Source organism: Muscardinus avellanarius (genome assembly GCF_963383645.1).
Source record: "Muscardinus avellanarius genome assembly, chromosome: 21".
Classification (NCBI taxonomy): Eukaryota; Metazoa; Chordata; class Mammalia; order Rodentia; family Gliridae; genus Muscardinus; species Muscardinus avellanarius.
The window spans coordinates 15,804,399-15,823,091 of NC_137807.1; the positions used below are offsets into that span (position 1 = coordinate 15,804,399).

The 18,693-nt window shown below is 48.1% G+C and overlaps 1 protein-coding gene across 11 annotated transcripts in view; it reads right to left on the reverse strand.

Annotated features, from left to right (window-relative positions):
- Positions 1-3,414: 3,414 nt before the first annotated feature.
- The window catches only part of DEPDC5 (DEP domain containing 5, GATOR1 subcomplex subunit), a gene marked incomplete at both ends in the record, with an annotated part of 155,196 nt that continues 139,917 nt past the window's right edge, over positions 3,415-18,693 (reverse strand). For 9 of the 11 annotated variants that reach the window (XM_080717557.1, XM_080717552.1, XM_080717560.1 and 6 more), the window contains 4 exons: positions 3,415-3,707; positions 3,839-3,921; positions 8,445-8,505; positions 13,175-13,346. In XM_080717557.1, coding sequence (XP_080573683.1) covers positions 3,415-3,707; positions 3,839-3,921; positions 8,445-8,505; positions 13,175-13,346 — 609 coding nt within the window. The remainder of the gene's footprint in view (positions 3,708-3,838; positions 3,922-8,444; positions 8,506-13,174; positions 13,347-18,693) is intronic. The other 2 variants (XM_080717551.1, XM_080717559.1) reach the window with 1 other exon arrangement.

The following is an 18,693-nucleotide window of genomic DNA, read 5'->3' on the forward strand; positions in this document are numbered from 1 at the left end:
TTCTAACCTGTGCGATCCTCCTGTCTCAGCCTCCCAAGCGCTGGGATTACAAGCTTGCGCCACCACGCCCGGCTCACACCTTTTGTTTTTAAGAGATAGGGCCTTGGGTGTTTTCTCTGCTCCTGATTCAGCTGATTCCTGTTCTGAACCTCGTGATTCAGCTTCCAGAGGAGCTGGCAGTAGCAGGTGTGTGTCACCACACCTGGTCAAAGGTGTGTTGGGAGAGAGCGCTGGGACAAGTCTCTGGCTTTGCTTTGGCGGAGCTCCTGCCCACCCTCTCGGTCTTGGCTGTGCCTGGTTCTGGGGGCACATAGCTTCACCAGAGGCAGGGCAGCTCACCTGAGAAAGGGCTTCACCACGCCTGCCTGCCGTATGCCCTAGGTCTACAGGGAAAGAGGCAGGCTGGTTGGCACCAGAGGCCTCAGAGAATGTTCCTCTCAGAGGAACATAAAACTTCTTGGGCCGGGCGTGGTGGCACATGCTTGTAATCCCAGATTCAGGAGGCTGAGACCGGAGGACTGTGGTTCGCAGACAGCCCCAGCTACTTAGGTGAGGCCCCCTTGCAACTCAGTGAGACCCTGTTGCAAAAGTAAAGAATAAAAAATTAGGGCTGGGGTTGTTGTTCGGAGATAGAATGCCCCTGGGTTCCATCCCCAATACAGCAAAAATAAAATAAATAGATAGATAAATAAATAAATTTCTCTCTCTTTGGAAACATTTGAGGAATATCAGTGGGGAGTTGAGACTGGAAAAGCAAGCTGTTACAACTCAAAGGGTACAAAGAGAAACCGGGCGTGGTGGCGCAATTTGTATTCCCAGGATTTGAGAGGCTAAGACAGAAGGATCCCAGTTCACGGCCAGCCTCAGCTAAGTAGTGAGGCCCTTTGCAACTCAGTGAGACCCTGTTTCAAAATAAGGAATAAAAAATTGGGCTGGGGGGGGTTAGCTTGGGGGTAGAATGCCCCTGGTTTCCATCCCCAGTACCACACACACACACACACACACACACACACACACACACACACACACACACAAAGGCAGATAGAGGAGGGGAGAGGCTCAGTTTCAGTGACACCTGCCTCTGCCTGGGGACCAAAAGGACCTGTTACTCACTGCAGTTAGCCTTTTCATTGGTTAAAAATGACAGAGGTCTGTAATCTGTGGTCCCCAAGGACTCTCCCAGATTCACTGCTAGTTGATTTCAAAAGAAAGTTCTGGCTGGACCTAGACGTACACATCTGTATTCCCAGTACTTGGGAGGCTGAGACAGGAGAATCAGGTTTGAGGCCAGCCTCAGCAACTTAATAAGACCATGTTTCAAAATTAAAAAAAAAAAAAAAAACTAAAGCTGGAGCTAGGCATGGTGGCACATGCTTGTAATCTCAGTACTTGGAAGGCTGAGACAGGAGGATCCAGGTTGGCAGCCAGACTTACCCAAACGGCATTTGGGACATACTTATAATCCCAGCACTTGGGAGGCTGAGACAGGAGGATCTCAGGTTTAAAGACAGCCTCAGCAATTTAGTGAGACCCCTGTTTCAAAATTAAACATAAGCTGGGTGTGGTGGCATACGCTTGTAATCCCAGTACTTGGGAGGCTGAGACAGGAAGATCATGCAGGTTTGAAGCCAGCCTCAGTTACTTAGTGAGACCTTTTCCAAATAAAATATAAAATAGGTCTGGGAATATAGCCCAGAGGTAGCAGGCCCTTGGGTTCCATCCCCAGTACTATAACACACATACACACACACACACACAGAGCTGGGAGTATATAGCTCAGAGGTAGAATGCCCCTGGACTCAATCCCTAGTTCTAATAAACAAACTTTCCTGGCTCAGAGGGTTTTGCGGGAGACTGTACAGTGACCTTCCAGGCCCCACTTGACCAGAGCGAAGAGCTTTTCTCTGTGGGAGGACTGTGTTGATTCCGAGGACAGGCAGCAGGTGGAGGGCCAGACTGAAGGCTGTGGACTCTCGCTCTGTGACCAGAGCATTCGGGGTCAGGTCAAGGCAGGAGTGGCCATGGCCTGAAGGTAGGAGCTGCCCGAGCATGTGCAGGCAGAAGCTGGCAGCTGCAGGTCTTAGGTAAGAACCAGGTGAGCCTTCCAGAAAGGAGCTGGGGGAGGGAAGAGCCCCTCTAACTCCAAACAAGTCGCTGCCACTGCCTGCCAGACAAGTATATGCCGCACCCTCATGTCACCAGCTGTGTCCCCCTAGGGTTGCGCCAGACATGTAGCTTTTGGCTGAGAGGAACGGAAACAGTGGCAGGTGGCACTCCCTTGGCCTGGCAGGACCAGGAGGTGGAAGGGCTGCGTGGGCTCCCGGGTCCACACTGTCGCCGCAGCCTGCGCCCGGCTGCCTGCTCCACCTCCTGAACCTAGAACTTCAAAGGCATCCAATGGGCCGGGCGTGGTGGCGCACGCTTGTAATCCCCACGCTTGGGAGGCAGGTTAGGAGACCCTGTTTCCAGATTAAAAAATATAAAATAGGTGTGGGAGTGTAGCTCAGAGGTAGAAGGGCTTCCAGGAACCCCAGTAACACCAAAAAAAAAAAAAAAAAAAAAAAAAAAAAAAGGCATCCAATGATGGCGGTCTCTCCATTGTGTTGCGTGTCCTGTCCTGTGGGTGATGTGGCCTCCATCTCAGAATCTCATCAACATACCAGAGAAGAGGTCAGGCCCAAGTCCCACAAACAACAGCAAAATGAGCATGTACCGACTTCCCCTTATCACTATTCCCTGAATACTACGGTATAATGACTATTTACATAGAGGCATCGACCTCTGAGTTACACTCCCAACCCTACTTTACTCTGAAACAGGTCTCAGCTAGGCATGGTAGTGCACTCGTGCAATCCCAGTAATCAGGAGGCCGCGACAGGAGGACTGCAGGTTCAAGGAACATAAGGAAGCCCTCGGACTGCTGTTGCTAGAACGAGGCTGGGGACAGACACGCTGCACCTGGAGCTTTATTTGCTTCTGCTATGTACAGATATATACAGTTGGTGTAGTCTATGGTACATTATTTCACAGAAATATCTTACACACTGTGCATACCCCTGGGCAAGAGACAGCAGATCCCGTCCTGACTATTCCAGGACTGGTGGAGGGAGAGGATGCTAACAGGAGCTGCCCCTCTCCAAGGACATTCGCGGGGGCGGCCAACCCCCTTTCTCAGACACTGAAGCCCTCCCCGGGCAATCTGCCTCCTGCCTGCTCGGGCACTTGCTGGTGGGATCAGGGTGGTGGGAGCGGCAGCAGCTGCTTCGACATCTCCTCTAGTAGAACAGTATTTGTGGGAGGGCCAAAAAGAAGTAATGGGCCCGGCTCCCCGCAAACCGAGACCCCCCTGGCCGGGACGCCCATCCCAGCGCAGGCCTGGCCTGTTCAGCCAGCGTGGCACGGCATGGCACGGGATCACGGGGCGCTGGCATGCATCTTCTCCAGGCAGCTAGTCCAGAACAGGACCAGCCGATTATCGCGGTTGACGCAGAAGTCTGTGAAATCCTTGAGCAGCCGATCTGCAAACTTCTCGTCCCCCGTGGCGCTCGAGCGCCAGGTTTTGGTCAGCATGGTGTTGTAGGCCCAGTTGTAGCCGACCCGCTCCTCGCAGAACATGTTCTGGTTGGTGGAGCTGGTGGAGTTCCGCCGCCGCCGCTGCTGCCCAGAAAACTTGCGCTTGGAGTAGGGCAGCTGCAGAAACACGGTTCCTGAAGGCAAAGGGCCCGGGTGTTGAGGCGGCTCAGTGCAGGGCCAGCGGCCTCCCCCTCCCAACAGGCTCAGTCCCCCTCAGGGCACACGGCCTCTCACAGGAGCCCAGCTGACCCACCTGGCTGCTCACCTGTGACGTGGATGTACTGAGGCTTGTTCTCAGCAGGGAAGTTAAAAGCTGAGGCAGAATATTTATCTTGTACAAACCCAAACCTGAGGAAGGACAGGAAGACACACTGGTTAGGGCCTCCTCAGCAGGATGGCAGGGCAGGGTTTGGCCAGTAAGGCCTTGGCAGCCTGAGCTGAAAAAGGGATCTGGAAAGATCTCATTCGAGATGGATCGTGCAAGCTGGGTGCAGTGGTGCTGCCCTGTAATTCCAGTACTGGGAGGCTAAGGCAGGAGGATCACAAGCTTGAGGCCCATCTTAGCAATTTAGGAAGACCTGTTTTAAAAAACCAAAAGAACTGGGGATGTAGCTCAGTGGTAGAGTGCCCCTGGGTTCAGTCCCCAGCAACACACACACACAGACACAGACACAGATACACACACCATGTAGGCTGCTTATTTTTGTCCTCTCTGGTTCCCACTCTCAGCCCTCCCAACACTGGTAGCTCTCCTGTGCCCACCGCTAATCTCCTGGTCCACCATGTCACCAAGTGAACGAGAACCTGCCACACATTTTATCCCTACTGAGGGCTAAGCCCGGGATATACCCACAGTCTTTTCTGATTTTTTAAAAATTCGAGACAGGGTCTTTGCTAAGTTGTTGAAAGTCTAAGCAGCTGAGGCTGGTCTCCAACCTATAATCCTCCTGTCTCAGCCTCCCAAGTGCTCATGCGCCACTGCTCCTGGCCTGGCCTCCTCCTCTGTGCCTTGGCATCTCACTGCCCCCCAGCCTTCAGGTGGGAACCCGCCTTCACTCAGCCTGCCTGACTCCTCACGTCCTGGCTGCCCGCGCACCCACCCAGCCCCGCTTCCCATCTTAATTTACACACTCGCCCACAAACGCACATCCTCTCCAACACACGCACTTGCTTTCACACTCACACTCCCCTTTCCCCACTGACCTCAGGCTAAGCATGTAGAAGGTTCCTGAACTATAAAGAAATGAAGTAGCTGAACTGAAATGTTTCCTTAAAAGCGAGGCACGCTGACCTGGGCCCCGTGCTGGCCATGGGCAGGCGAAGCTGTTTCCATCTGAGACTTGTTCTGTCCCACTTCTCGTCTCTGGCTGCTCTATTCCTGGTTTTTCTATTTCTATAAAGCACATTTATTATAGCCCTACCTGCTAAGAGCTGGAAAGGACGTGCTAACAGATGTGCTCTGCCCTCGAAGTCTGAGGGTTTATGTAAGGAGGCAGTGATGCGGGCAGAGCTGGCGGGGGAACGGTGCCGTCTCCCAGCCTGGACTGAGCCCCTCAGGTGTCCTGTGTCATATCCTCTATCCCAGCTGCTGCTTCACACTGCTGTTCCATAAGTATTTACCAAAGCACAAAGTCAAATTAAACAGAAAAGTGCAAATTAAATGGACAGGCAAATGTGCACTGCAGCCGGAATTACCTTTGTAATCCTAGTGCTTGGGAGTCTAAGACAGGGGGATTGCAGCCTTGAGACTAGCCTCGGAGAGCCAGTTTCAAAATAAAAAATAAAATTGGGCGGGGAGCGGGGAAGTGGTGTAGCTCAGAGGTAGAATACTCCTGGGTCTAACCTCCAGTAGGAAAAAAAAAGGTGCAGGTGCAGCTGTGCTCTCTGCCCTCCTGCTGGCTTACTCAGGACACTGCCTTCCCGGGCCTTCTTGCCTCATTTCTTCTCACCAGAAAAGACTTTTTTTTTTTTTTTTTTTTTTTTTTTTTTTTTTACAGGGGATGGAATCCAGGGGCATTCTACCTCCAACCTACACTCCCAGCCCTCTATTTTATTCTTTATTTTGAAACAGGGTCTCACTGAGTTGCAAAGGGCCTAAGTAGCTGAGGCTGAACCACAATCCTCCTGTCTCAGCCTCCCAAATGCTGGGATTAAAGACTTCTATTTTAAACCAGGCATGGTAATACACACCTATAATCTCAGTGCTTCGGAGGCTAAGACAGGATGATCACAGGTTTGAGGTCGGTCTCCAGTCTCAACAATGTAACAGTGAGTCCCTGCTTCAAAACAAAAAATAGCCAGGGCGTGGTGGCCCATGCTTGTAATCCCAGCATTTGGGAGGCCGAGACAGGAGGAGTGTGCAAGTTTGAACCCAGCCTCAGCTACTTAGTGAGGCCCTCTGCAACTTAGTGAGATCCTCTTTCAAAATAAACAATAAAAAAATGTGGCTGGAGGTGCTGCTTGGAGGTAGAATGCCCCTGGGTTCCATCCCCAGTACTGCAAAACAAAAACAAAAACAAAATACAGAAAGCTGGAGGTAAAAAGGTAGAATGCCCTTCGGTTCAAGGCCCAGTACAAAAACCAAGCCCGTCATGGTAGTACATACTTATAATCCCAGGACTTGGGAGGCCGAGGCAGGAGGATCACAGACTTGCGGACAAGTTTCAGCAAGTAGTGATAATCTCATCAACTCAGCAAAACCTTTTTCCCAAATAAGAAATAAAATAGATCTGGGGGTAGAATGCGTCTGGGTTCAATTCCTAGCACCACACCAACAAAACAAAGCCAAAACCCGAAAAAAAAAACAAACAAAAAAATAGAGAAATATTTATCTTTGCCCTTTAAGGGCTTATGAATCAGTATAAAAGATTAAGAGAATGTTTGGAAGAAGAGAAAGGAGGAATTAGGCTAGATCTGGAAACCTGGGAATCCCTGGTAGGGAAAGAACTGAGCGTAAATGGGACAGAGGGTCAGATCACAAAGTGGACGCTTGAGGAAATCAGAGGTGGGAAAGAACGAGTCAGAGGAAAATAGGACCAGGATCTGGGCGGGGGCGGAGGGGACCAGGAAGAGGAGGCTGTGATGAAGCCGCAGACTTGGCAGATCCGGGTCCTGTCCTGAGCGCCACCCGCTGAGCAGTGCAGAGGCCAACAGCGCAGGAGCCGCTCACGGCTCGTCACCTGCCGGGGCCTTCCAGGGCTACTGTCCCCTGGGGGCTCACTGAGCCCCAAAGCCTGTGCAGGGCAACAAAGTGAGGGCCGGCAGTTCCAGGACTTTCCATGGAGCTTCCACGGTGACTTGACCAGGCACTGGTGGGGGTGGCACAGGCCGTCTTTCCATGGAGCTTCCACGGTGACTTGACCAGGCACTGGTGGGGGTGGCACAGGTCCTCTTTCCCTGACCACTTTGCTCCTCCCACTCTGCTTCATATCTGCTCTGCCCCCCTCCTGGAAGGACGTCAGCTGTCCTGGCATTCATTAAGGTGTTCACTAAGCACCTGATGGGGTCCAGACCCTAGGGCAAGTGTAAGGTAGGCCACAGCTCACTTGGGTGGGAGAGCTTAACTATTTGGATTCCATCCTGTGGCTGGGAGTGGGAATGTAGGGGGCACAGGTGGTAACAGCTGAAGATGCGAGAGCAAGGAGATGATGAGACGTGGAAGGTGTTACCAGATGGTGACTGAAGCAAGAGGAGGAGGCTTGCTTTCTACCATGACTAATGTGAAGCAGAAATCAGATACCAACTCAGTGATGCCCAAGACAATGTCTTTCCCCCAGGCTAGTCAAGGGGACAGCCAAGCCCACAGAAGGCTTGCCCTGGCACCCACGTTAGATGTCAAGAAACATCTACCAGCTGTTAGGTCTGGTGGCACATGCCCGTAATGCCAGTATTTGGGAGGCTGAGATGGGAGGATCACAAGTTCAAGGCTAGCCTCAGCCTTGAACTTAGTGAGACCACTTCAAAATAAATAAGGCTGGAGGTGTAGCTCAAAGGTAGAATGCTGTTGGGTTCAATCCCCAGCACTGAAATAAGTAAATCTACTAACTCATTTCTTTCTTTCTTTCTTTCTTTTTTTTTTTTTTTTTTTGATGGTCTGGGGATAGAACTCAGAGGCATTTGACCTCCGAGCTACAGCCCCTGCCCTATTTTTTATTCTTTATTTTGAATCCAGGTCTCACTGAGTTGCAGAGGGCCTCACTAAGTAGCTGAGGCTGTCTGCAAACCGTGATCCTCCGGTCTCAGCCTCCCGAATGCTGGGATGACAAGCGTGGGCCACCACGCCCGGCTTCATTTATTGCTTTTCAACCAGTCATTGTCTTTTGAACACATGTCATGGGTCTTCTGACAAATCTTAGAATTCTTAGAAAACATTTTTTTTTGGTAGGTCTGGGGATGGAACCCAGGGGCATTCAACCTTCAAGCTACACCCTCTGCCCTATTTTTTATTCTTTATTTTGAAACAGGGCCTCACTAAGTTGCGGAGAGCCTAAGTAGTTGAGGCTGTCCGAGAACCACAATCCTCAGGTCTCAGCCTCCCGAATGCTGGGATTACAAGTGCGTGCCACCACGTCTGGCTATGATTTTCTTGTTATCTCCTGCATAGCTTGGCTTAGCCCTCATTAGAGAAGGCAAGAGCTCTACATCCCCTCAAGTGCAGGGTGACAATGAGCCTAAGAAACAACAGCTACAAGAGCCGGCAGGGTAGTGCTCATCTCTGAAATGGAGCCAGAGTCCTGCTGGAGAGAAGCAGCCATTTTGTCGCTGGTGGACAGACCCCTTCCTCATGACAAACAAACCGGACTTCACTTTGGAAACTGCTATTGGAGACAACACAGATCCCTTCCCACTTTCCCACTTGCTGAAGGACAGACCTGTGTGCAATGGCTTCCTGGAAAAGGTGCATTCGATCCCAGTATGTTTCTGGTTCAAAGCCTGAAAGGGAAACGGTGAAGTGCTGAGCAGTGGTCACCATTTGTGTTCTCCCTGCAGTGGGCTCCGCAGCCTTCGCCCCGCCTGGCAGACCTGGCCCACTGAGCTGAGGCTCTGCTTTCCCACCCTCCCTGCTTGGAGAAAGGCCAGCCGCGCCAACGTGAGACCCTGTTCTTACAGCTCAGAGGTACAGTGCCCTGGGCTCAATCCCCAGTACCAAAACAAGGCGAGGAGTCCTCAGGAGCCAGCTGAGTCACCAGAACTCAGTGTAAGGCTCACTCTAATGACAACCTACGCCAAAAACAGAAAGGAGCACATCAGAGTACAAACACAAAACATGGTGCATGTTGGTGTCTTCTAGGAAACAACAAACTCCATGGTTTTTTTCTGTTTGGGTGGTACTGGGGTTCCTGGAAAGCCTTCTACCTCTGGGCTACACCCCCAGACCTATTTTATATTTTTATTTGGAAACAGGGTCTCTTAAGCCAGCGAGGCTGGCTTCGAACCTGCGCGATCCTCCTGTCTCCGCCTCCTAAGTGTGGGGATTACAAGCGTGCACCACCACGCCCAGCCACACTCCAAGTTTTTATATTGCCAATCTTCTACCGCCCTATAAAGAAAGGAGAAGCTGGGTGTGGTGGTGCATGCCTGTCATCTTAGTATTTGGGAGGCTGAGAGAGGATTGCAGGTTTGAGGCCAGTCTCAGCAACTTAGTGAGGCCCTCCACAACTTAGCAAGACCCTGGTTCAAAATTTAAAAATAAATAAAATAAATTAGGGCTGGGGATGTAGCTCAGAGGTAGAATGCCCCTGGGTTCGATTCCTAGTGCCCCCCCCCCAAAGGTGATATTACAAGCTTCATTTTAGGGCTAGGAACACTGAAGCAGGTAAATATAAAAATGGGTTTCTGAAAGTGAGTTGGCTGGGCAGGGGCGTGGAGAGAGCGGCCTCCTGCATCACCCTGGCCCATCTTCAGGGCTGCTGCTGAGGACCAGGAGCCAAGAGCGTGGGAGGGCTGGGCAGCCGTCACATAGCAACAGGTGGCAGAGCTGGGTTGCTCTTGGGATGGAGGCGCTGAGGGCTGGGCCATCAACTGCACAAATGCCAGAAAGACTAGGGGTGCCCGGGTGACTCTGTTACTCCTTCCATGTTTGGAACTTTCTATCTAAAGTAGATTTGAAGATTCTGGACAAATAGAGAATCAAAAAGAAAAAGGGGCTTCGGCTTTAGTGAGGAAACACACACACACACACGTACACACAGCATATTCTTATTGTCAGGTTTTTAAGATTCTGAATTCACTATTACAGGAAGCAGAGATAGCAGGAAGAAAGGAGTCACAGAAGAAAAAAAAAAGATTTTTAGATCTGAGTACTTATTTCTTTAAACCAGGGCTCCTTTCTTCAGCTATAACCATGGCAACCAATTAAGGATGTCGGTCTTAAAGGCTGGGTTACAAACAGCAGGAAAAAGCCAGGTGTGGTGGCACACGCTTGTAATCCCCGCACCAGCCTCAGCTACTTAGTGAGGCTCTCAGCAACTTAGTGAGACCCTGTTTCCAAATAAAATATAAAATAGCCCGGAGGTAGAAAGCCTCTGGGTTCCACCCCTAGTACCACCAAAAAACAAACAAACAAACAAACAAACAAACACAAAAAACATAAAACAAACAGCAGGAAAAACCATCAATTCTCATAAAAATGTCCTCTAAAGACAACTCTGTAAGCAATCTTGTGTGGTTGCAGTGAAGTGGAACTCGGGTTTGTAGACAATGTAAGATCTCTCATCCCTCAGTATATATTCATAACAAGGAGCTGCCTGGTTTAAAATTGTCTGACAAAGCCAGGTGTGGTAGCATAAACCTTTAAGTCCAGTACTTGGGAAGCTGAGACAAGAGGATTGCAGGTTTGAGGACAGCCTCAGCAAGTAGGGAAACTCATCAACCTAGTAAGAGCCTCAATAAACATAAAAACGTAGGAGCCAGGCATGGTGGTGCATGCTTGCAATCCGAGTACTTGGGAGCTGAAAGAGGAGAATCTTGCAAGTTCAAAGCCAGCCTCAGCTACATAGTGAAGCCCTCAGTGAGACCCTGAAGTGAAGCCCATAGTGAGACCCTGTTTCCAAATAAAAATATAAAATAGGTCTGGAAGTGTAACCTGGAGGTAGAAAGCCCCTGGGTTCCATCCCCAATGCTGTCCCACAAATAAAATAAAATAAATAAATAAAACAAATAAATACAAAATAGGGCTAGGGTATAGCTTGGAGGTAGTATGCCCCTTGGTTCAATCCCTAATATGAGAATAAAAAAGGTCTGAAGTTGGGTATTATACTTTATAGAAATACACTTTGGAGAATCAGGTGTGGTGTCGCACAGTTGTAATCCCAGTACTTGGGAGGCTGAGACAGGAGGATTGCAAGTTCATAGCCAGCCTCAGCTACTTAGTGAGGCGCATTGCAACCTAGTGAGACCCTATTTCAAAATAAAAAATAGGACTGGGGGTATAGCCTGGAGGTAAAGTGCCCCTAGGTTCAATCCCCAGTACCCCAAAAAGGTCTGATAGCCATACTGCAGTTTGGAATTCCACACATGGTTCTCTCTCAGCCATGCTTCTCTCTCAGCCATGCTGTGAGGTTACATCAGAATGTGTGTGTGTGTGTGTGTGTGTGTGTGTGTGTGTGTGTGTGTGTGTGTAGGGAACTTTGTAAGCGTTGGGAATCTCAGAATGTATAGGCCTTGGCAGAGAGAGGCTCTGTGGGGCCCACCTGGAACCCCAAAATATTTTTCAAGTATAAACAAAAATTATATAGATCAGCCTTTAAGAGAAAAATCCCAGTATTTGGGAAGCTAAGACAGAAGAATTGCAGGGTTGAGGCCAGCCTTGGCAATTCAGTGAGACCCTGTTTCAAAATAAAAAAATAAAAAGGAAGGGGTTATAGCATGGAGGTAGAATATCCTTAGAGTCAATTCTCAGTACCAAAAAGACAAAGAGAAGAAAAGAGAAAAGAAAAAAGAGAAAAGCTGTTTGCACCACTAGGGCAGCTTGTCCTGTGACAAGCGCAGGGCTGCTGAACTTGGCCCACTCCACCTGGCAGCGTCTCCTCACTCTCTGGGCTGCTTTTCTGCTGTCAACTGAGGTAGACTCCCAAGGGCAGGGGAAGAGCGCATCTCCCTGACACTGTTACTTCTTTCCAGGCCTGGTGCTGCGCACCTGTAATCCCAGTACTTGGGAGGACGAGACAGGAAGATCGCATATTCGAGGATAACCTCAGCAACCTAGTGAGGTCCCTCAGCAACTTAGTGAAATTCTGTTTCAAAACAAAAAATAAGACAGGCGTGGTGGCGTGTGCTTGTCATCCCAGCATTTGGGAGGCTGAGACAGGAAGATCGCAGTTTGAGGACAGCCTCAGCTACTTGGTGAGGCCCTCTGCAACTTAGTGAGACCCTGTTACAAAATAAAGAATAAAAAATAGGGCTGGGGGTGTAGCTTAGAGGTAGAATGCCCCTGGGGTTCCATCCCCAGTATTGCAGAAAAACCAACAACAAAACAAACAAACAGTCAGGGCTAGGGGTGTAGCTCAGAGGTAAAATGCTTTTCAGTTCAACCTCCAATACCAAAAAAGTTATTTCTTTCACATTTATAATCTTTGTATTTGAGGACTCGTGAGATATTGGCATAAACTCTGGCTTTTCTTTCTTTCTTTTTTTGGTGGCACTGGGGATTGAACCTACAGGTATTCTAACTTTGAGCTATACTCCCAGGACCTATTTTTTTATTCTTTATTTTGAAACAGCTTCTCACTAAGTTGCAGTGGGCCTAAGTAGCTGAGGCTGTTCACAAACCTGCAATCCTCCTGTCTCAGCCTCCCAAGTACTGGAATTACAAATGTGAGCCACCACGCATGGCATTGGCTTTCTTTTTCAAAACACTTCTTCCAAGTAGCCATGGAAAGCTTTTTGGGAGCGACATATATGACACCTGCAATGACCTCTCAGTGAAAGAGTGGTGTGCTGTGTGAAGCAGAGTGCTTTCATCTGTCCTAACCCTCGGAGACTAGTTCAAGTGGTGGGGTCAAGCCTTGTGTTCTCCCTTTCTGATTGACAGCCCTGTTCTAAAGGGAAGGGCTCTGAACTGGGTCCTGCTGTCCACTGAGCTCTGCTATCTTCCTTGAGACGCAGGACTCAAGTCACATGCAGGGAAGGGTTCCAAGAGTTGACACATGGCACCTTAGCACATGTGTTTTTTTGCTTCCTGTTTTGCTTTCAATGCCCCCCTTTCTGTACAGAATGGCATATGTAAGCCTCCTATGAGGTTCCAGACCAGTTAGGCTGCAGGACACAGGAAGGTGAGGGAAAAGAGCAGTGCTGAGAGTTACTGTGCATGACGCCCTTCCCCACCTGTGGCTCAGGCCCCAGGACAGCCTTCTTGAGTCGGCAAGGTAGCTCTGGCCAAAGCTGTTTAGAAATAAGAACTTTGAGACTCAGAGGTGTTAGGTGATTTGCCCAGGGCCAGCTACTACATGAAGAGCCAGGGTGGAAACTCAGATACTCTGGGGCCCTCATAGAGGCTCACTCTCTTCACTAGCCTCTGTTGATGATATACTCAGAGTGGTATCTCTGGGGTGAGGTCTCACTTGCCAAGATAGAACTTCTAAAAGAGGAAAGTATCTCTTACTATCGAACAGATGTTCACTGCCCTCCTTGAGCAAGCAGCTGATGTTGAGAGGGATGAAGAGCTGAGCTCGTAGGGGATCACCATACAGGTAACTGGGCAGTGCAAAAGGGCCTTCTAGCACCGGAACCAACAGAAAGCCGCAGGAGGTCGCTTTTCGATGCCAACCTTGGACCTGGTGGAAAGCACAAAAACAGTGTCACCTACAAGTTCTTTCGGACAAGAGAAAATCCTTCCCAAGGAGCAGACCTGCGGCAGGCACAGTGACTGGCAGGGTCACTGGTCCAGCCCAGTCCTTGATAAGAGAAAGTGCAATTTTACTTCCAGATGAGCACACGGGAAGCGGGCTCCTCTTCACTGCCCGAGTGTCTGCAGCTCTGGGCTTTCTTTTCTTCTTTCCTTTATTGTGGTGCTGGGGATTGAACTCAGAGGCATTCTACCTCTGAGCTCACACCCGGCCCCATTTTTTTTTTTTTTTAATTTTGGTGGTACTGGGGCACATGTGGTACCAGGGCTTTCTACCTCTAGTCTATACTCCCAGGTCTATTTTATATTTTATTTTGAAACAGGGTCTCACTAAGTTGCTGAGAGCCTCACTAAGTTGCTGCGTCTGGCTTTGAACCTGTGCAATCCTCCTGTCTCGGCCTCCCAAGTACTGGGATTACAAGTGTACGCCACCACGTCCGTCTTACTTTTTTATTTTGAAGTAGGGCTTCACTAAGTTGTTGGAGAGCCTTGCTAAATTGCTGAGGCTGGCCACGAATCTGTGATCCTCCAGTCTCAGTCTCCTCTCAAATACTAGGATTATAGGCATGCACCCAAAACACCCAGCTTCAAGGTTTCTTACTCCTCCTCCTCTTCTTTGCTCTTTTTTTGTAGAACTAGGGATTGAACCTAGGGACATTTTACCTCCAAGATACACCCACCCCCAGCCTTTTTTTGGTTTTGAAACAGGGTCTCATCGAGTTGTGGAGGGCCCCACTAAGTAGATGAGGCTGTTCATGAACCTGTGATCTTCATGTCTCAGCCTCCCAAGTACTAGGATTATAGGCATGCGCTACCACGCCCGGCTCTGATGTATATTTTAAAAAGAAAGAAAAAGAAAAAAATCCTGGGGTTAGGAATGTAGCTTTATCGTAGAGGCATGCCTAGCATCTATGCGTAAGGCCCTGTGTTCAATCCTCAGTTCCACCAAAATAAAATAAAATAAAAACATCAGCATACCAAAGTAGCTTCCAGTTATAGGTTGACTGATATTTATATTATTTTATTATTTATTTTTGGTGCTGGAGATTGAACTCAGAGGCATTCTTACCTCCTAGCTACACCCCTAGTCCTATTGTTTATTCTTTATTTGGAAATAGGGTCTCACTAAGTTGCGAAGGATCTCACTAAGTAGCCGAGGCTGGCCATGAACCGTGATCATCCTGTCTTAGCCTCCCCAATGCTGGGACTACAAGTGTGCACCTCTATGCTCAGCATGTGTATGTGTGTGTATTATTGTGGTGCTGGGGATTGAACTCAGGGGCATTCTACCTCTGAGCTCACACCTAACCCTATTGTTTTAATTTTTGGGGGGGCTGGTCTGGGGGTGGAACCCAGGGACATTTGACCTCCGAGCTACACCCTCTGCCCTATTTTTTTATTCTTTATTTTTGAAACAGGGTCTCACTAAGTTACAGAGGGCCTCACTATGTAGCAGAGGCTGTCCGCGAACTGCGATCCTCCTGTCTCAGCCTCCTGAATGCTGGGATTGTAAGAATGCGCCACTATGCCTGGCCCCTATTGTTTTAATTTTGAAACAGGGCCTAAGTTGTTGGAGAGCCTTACTAAATTGCTGAGGCTGGCCACGAATCTGTAATCGTGTGTGTGTGTGTGTGTGTGTGTGTGTGTGTGTGTGTGTGTACATACAATTTCTGTGTGTATACATACATATATACATATACATATATTCCCCCCCCCCAATACTGGGGATGGAACCCAGGAGCATTCTACCTCTGAGCTACACCCCCACTCCTATTTTTTGTGCTTTATTTTGAAACAGGGTCTTGCTGAGTTGCAAAGGACCTCACTAAGTAGCTGAGGCTAGCCTTGAACTGTGATCCTCCTGTCTCAGCCTCCCAAATGTTGGGATTAAAAGCATGTGTCAAGCCAGGTGTGGTGGCACATGCTTGTAATTTCAGCACTTGAGAGGCTGAGACAGGAGGATCACACAGGTTCAAAGCCAGCCTCAGCTACTCAGTGAGTCTCTCAGCAATTTAGTGAGACCCTGTTTTCAAATAAAATATAAAATAGGTCTGGGAGTATAGCTCGGAGGTAGAAAGCCTCTGGGTTCCACCCCCAGTACCACACACACACACACACACACACACACACACACACACACACACACACACACACAGCATGTGCCATCACGCCCAGAGTATTTTTATATTATTTCTTTTTTTTTTTTTTGGTGGTACTGGGGGTGAAACCCAAAGGCTTTCTACCTCCGGGCTATACTCCCAGACCCATTTTATATTTTTTATTTGGAAACAGGGTCTCACTAAGTTGCTGAAAGCCTCACTAAGTAGCTGAGGCTGGCTTCGAACCTGCGTGATCCTCCTGTCTCAGCCTCCCAAGCTGGAGATTACAAGCGTGCTATTTATATTATTTCAAAAAGATGTAAGTCTGGCATGATGGTGCACAGTGCACGCCTGTATTACCAGCTACTGGGGAGGCTGAGGCAGGAAGATCACTTGAGCCCAGGAGTTAGAGGCCAGCCTGGATAGCATAGCAAGTCTATCTCTAAAACAAACAAAAACAGTTTGGGCCATATTTTGACTTAAAAAAATATGATTATGTAAAAAATTGAAGGGACTACTCAGCTTTTTTCCCCCTAAGAACACTCATAACAACAAGAATACAATAAAACCAGATCTCCAGTTTGACTAAATTAATTCCTAAGGCTTAGTCAGCAATGTTTTTATTTTAGGTAATATGTATCCTTATAATCTGACTTATAATAAATGTAGACATTGCCTTAAAATAGTAATGCACTTAACATAAGTCAGCATCTTGGTATGTTTTAATAATAACTCACTAGGCAGGGCATGGTGGCGGATGCTTGTAATCCCAGCATTTGGGAGGCGGAGACTGGAGAACTGTTGGCAACTCAGTGAGACCCTGTCTCAAAAAAAAAAAAAAAAAAAAAAAAAAAAAAAAAAAAAAAAAGACTAAAAAATAGGGCTGGGGTGTAACTCGGAGGTACAATGCCCCAGGGTTTCATCTCCAGTACTAAAAAAAACCCCAAAACAAAAAACTCACTTATATTGAGTTATTTTATTTTTAAATAGCAAGATTCTATTAAAAAAAAAAAGGGCAGGGGGTGTAGCTTAGAAGTAGAATGCCTCTGGGTTCAATCTCTAGTGCCAAAACAAAACCTAAAGAACAAAACAAAACCCTAAAAACAAACAAACAAAAAACCCCCAAATAATGATAAAGGCATTTGTATCTTTCAGTGGGCTTTACTCAAGTAGATAAAAAAAAGTATACTTTGCAAGGACATCTGCTAAATTCCTGGATCAGAGTAAACACTCTTCTTCCTGTGCAATGTTTCTATACATGCCAGAGTGTCTCTGATGCTGGCCATGTTGTTCTGATACAGTTAGCTGGCAGGGCCTACAACCAGTGCTTGTGCCTGGTGGGTCAGAGGGCTCATTCTGCTGGGAGGGAGCAGTCATTCTGGTGCCAGCCAGTTGGGGAAGGGCTGGGCAGAAGGAGCAGCTGCTATCTTTTTGGACCTGGATCTTAAGGATACTCCTTGGATGAGAGTCTTTCCGAGGGAAGCATCCTTGAAAATGCTAATGCCATATATGGAGATAGATTTGAGCCTGGCAGACCCAGCCCCAGACAATACTCTTCCCCAGGATACCATTATGTTGCGGGATAAACTGGACCTACATACTCTGGACAAGAAGTTTGCTGGCCAGAGCTGTGCTTTCTCCTCTTGGGTCATTTGCCAGTTTTGAGTAAACTCTTTGTGAATTTTCCAGCTGTTCTCAGCTGTGCAATGAAAGAGGTTTAGGCCCCATGGGAGCAGAGTGGGACTCAGAATTCGGTCTGGCAGGATCAGAGTGTATTAAAGGAGTCTAGACTGGAATGATGGTTAAGTGGACTCCAGGAACATCAACAGCTTGGCAAAGGAGGGTCTATTCTTGTTTTTGTTTGTTTTTGCGGTACTGGGGATGGAACCCAGGGGTATTCGACCTCCGAGCTACACTCCCAGGCCCATTTTTTATTTTATTTTGAAATAGGGTCTCACTGAGTTGCAAAGGGCCTCACTAAGTAGTTGAGGCTGTTCATGAACTATGATTTTCCTGTCCCACTCTCCCAAATGCTGGGATTACAAGTGTGTGCCACCTTGCCCAGTTTTTTTTTTTTTTTAATAGTACTGGGTATTGAATACAAGAGTGTTCTACCTCCGAGATACATGCTAGCCATATGTATGTATGTATGTATGTATGTATTTATTTTCATGGCACTGGAGATTGAACCCAGGGGAATTTAACTCTGAGCTAGACTTCTCACCCTATTTTTATTTCTTGTTTTGAAACAGGGTCTTCCTAGGTTTCTGAGAACCTTGCCAAGTTGTCAAGGCTGGCCTCAAACCTGTGATCTTCCTGTCTCATCCTCCCAAGTAGTGAGATTATAGGTGTGCACCACTATGCCTGGCCTATATTTTTTAGGTACTGGGGATGAAATCCAGGGGCATTCTACCTCTGAGATACATCCCTAGCTCTATTTTTTTATTCTTTATTTTGAAACAGGCCCTTTGAAACTCTCACTGAGTTGCAAAGGGCCTCACTAAGTAGCTGAGGCTGGCAGGGAACTATGATCCTCCTGTCTCAGCCTCCCAAATGCTGGGATTACAAGCATGCACCATCATTCCCAGTTCTGTATTTTGTTTCGAAACAGGTGTACACTACCATTTTATTTCTAAGTTGCTGAACCTGTAATCTTCCTGTCTCCGCCTCACAAGTACTAGAATTACAGGTGTACACTATCATGCCTGGCTATCATTTTTTCTCTTTTTGGTACCAGGGACTGCACTCAGGGGCATTCTACATCTGAGTTACTCCTTAGCCCTTTTTATGTTTATTTGAGATGGTCTCATTAAGTTGCTGAGGCTGGCCCTTTACCTACAGTTCTCCTGTCTCAGCCTCCCCAAGTATTGGGATTACAAGGATGCTCTACCACACCTGTTTAGGAATGTTTATTCTAATAGGAACAGGGCGTGGAATGGGCAGTGGCCTGTAATGGCTTCTTAGTGCAAAAGTAGTGAGTGGCCTGGTTGGAGAGGTCGACTGGGAAGGACCGGGGGCAGACAGGCAGGAAGACTGATTAAAGTAAGGCTTCGTAGCCTTGGCACTCGTGACATCTTGGGCCAGCTTGTTCTGTTTAGGGACTGTCCTATACTTTCTAGGATGATGAGCAACAACTCTGTTCTCTACTAGATTTTAGTAGTACCCCATAGGGGAAAC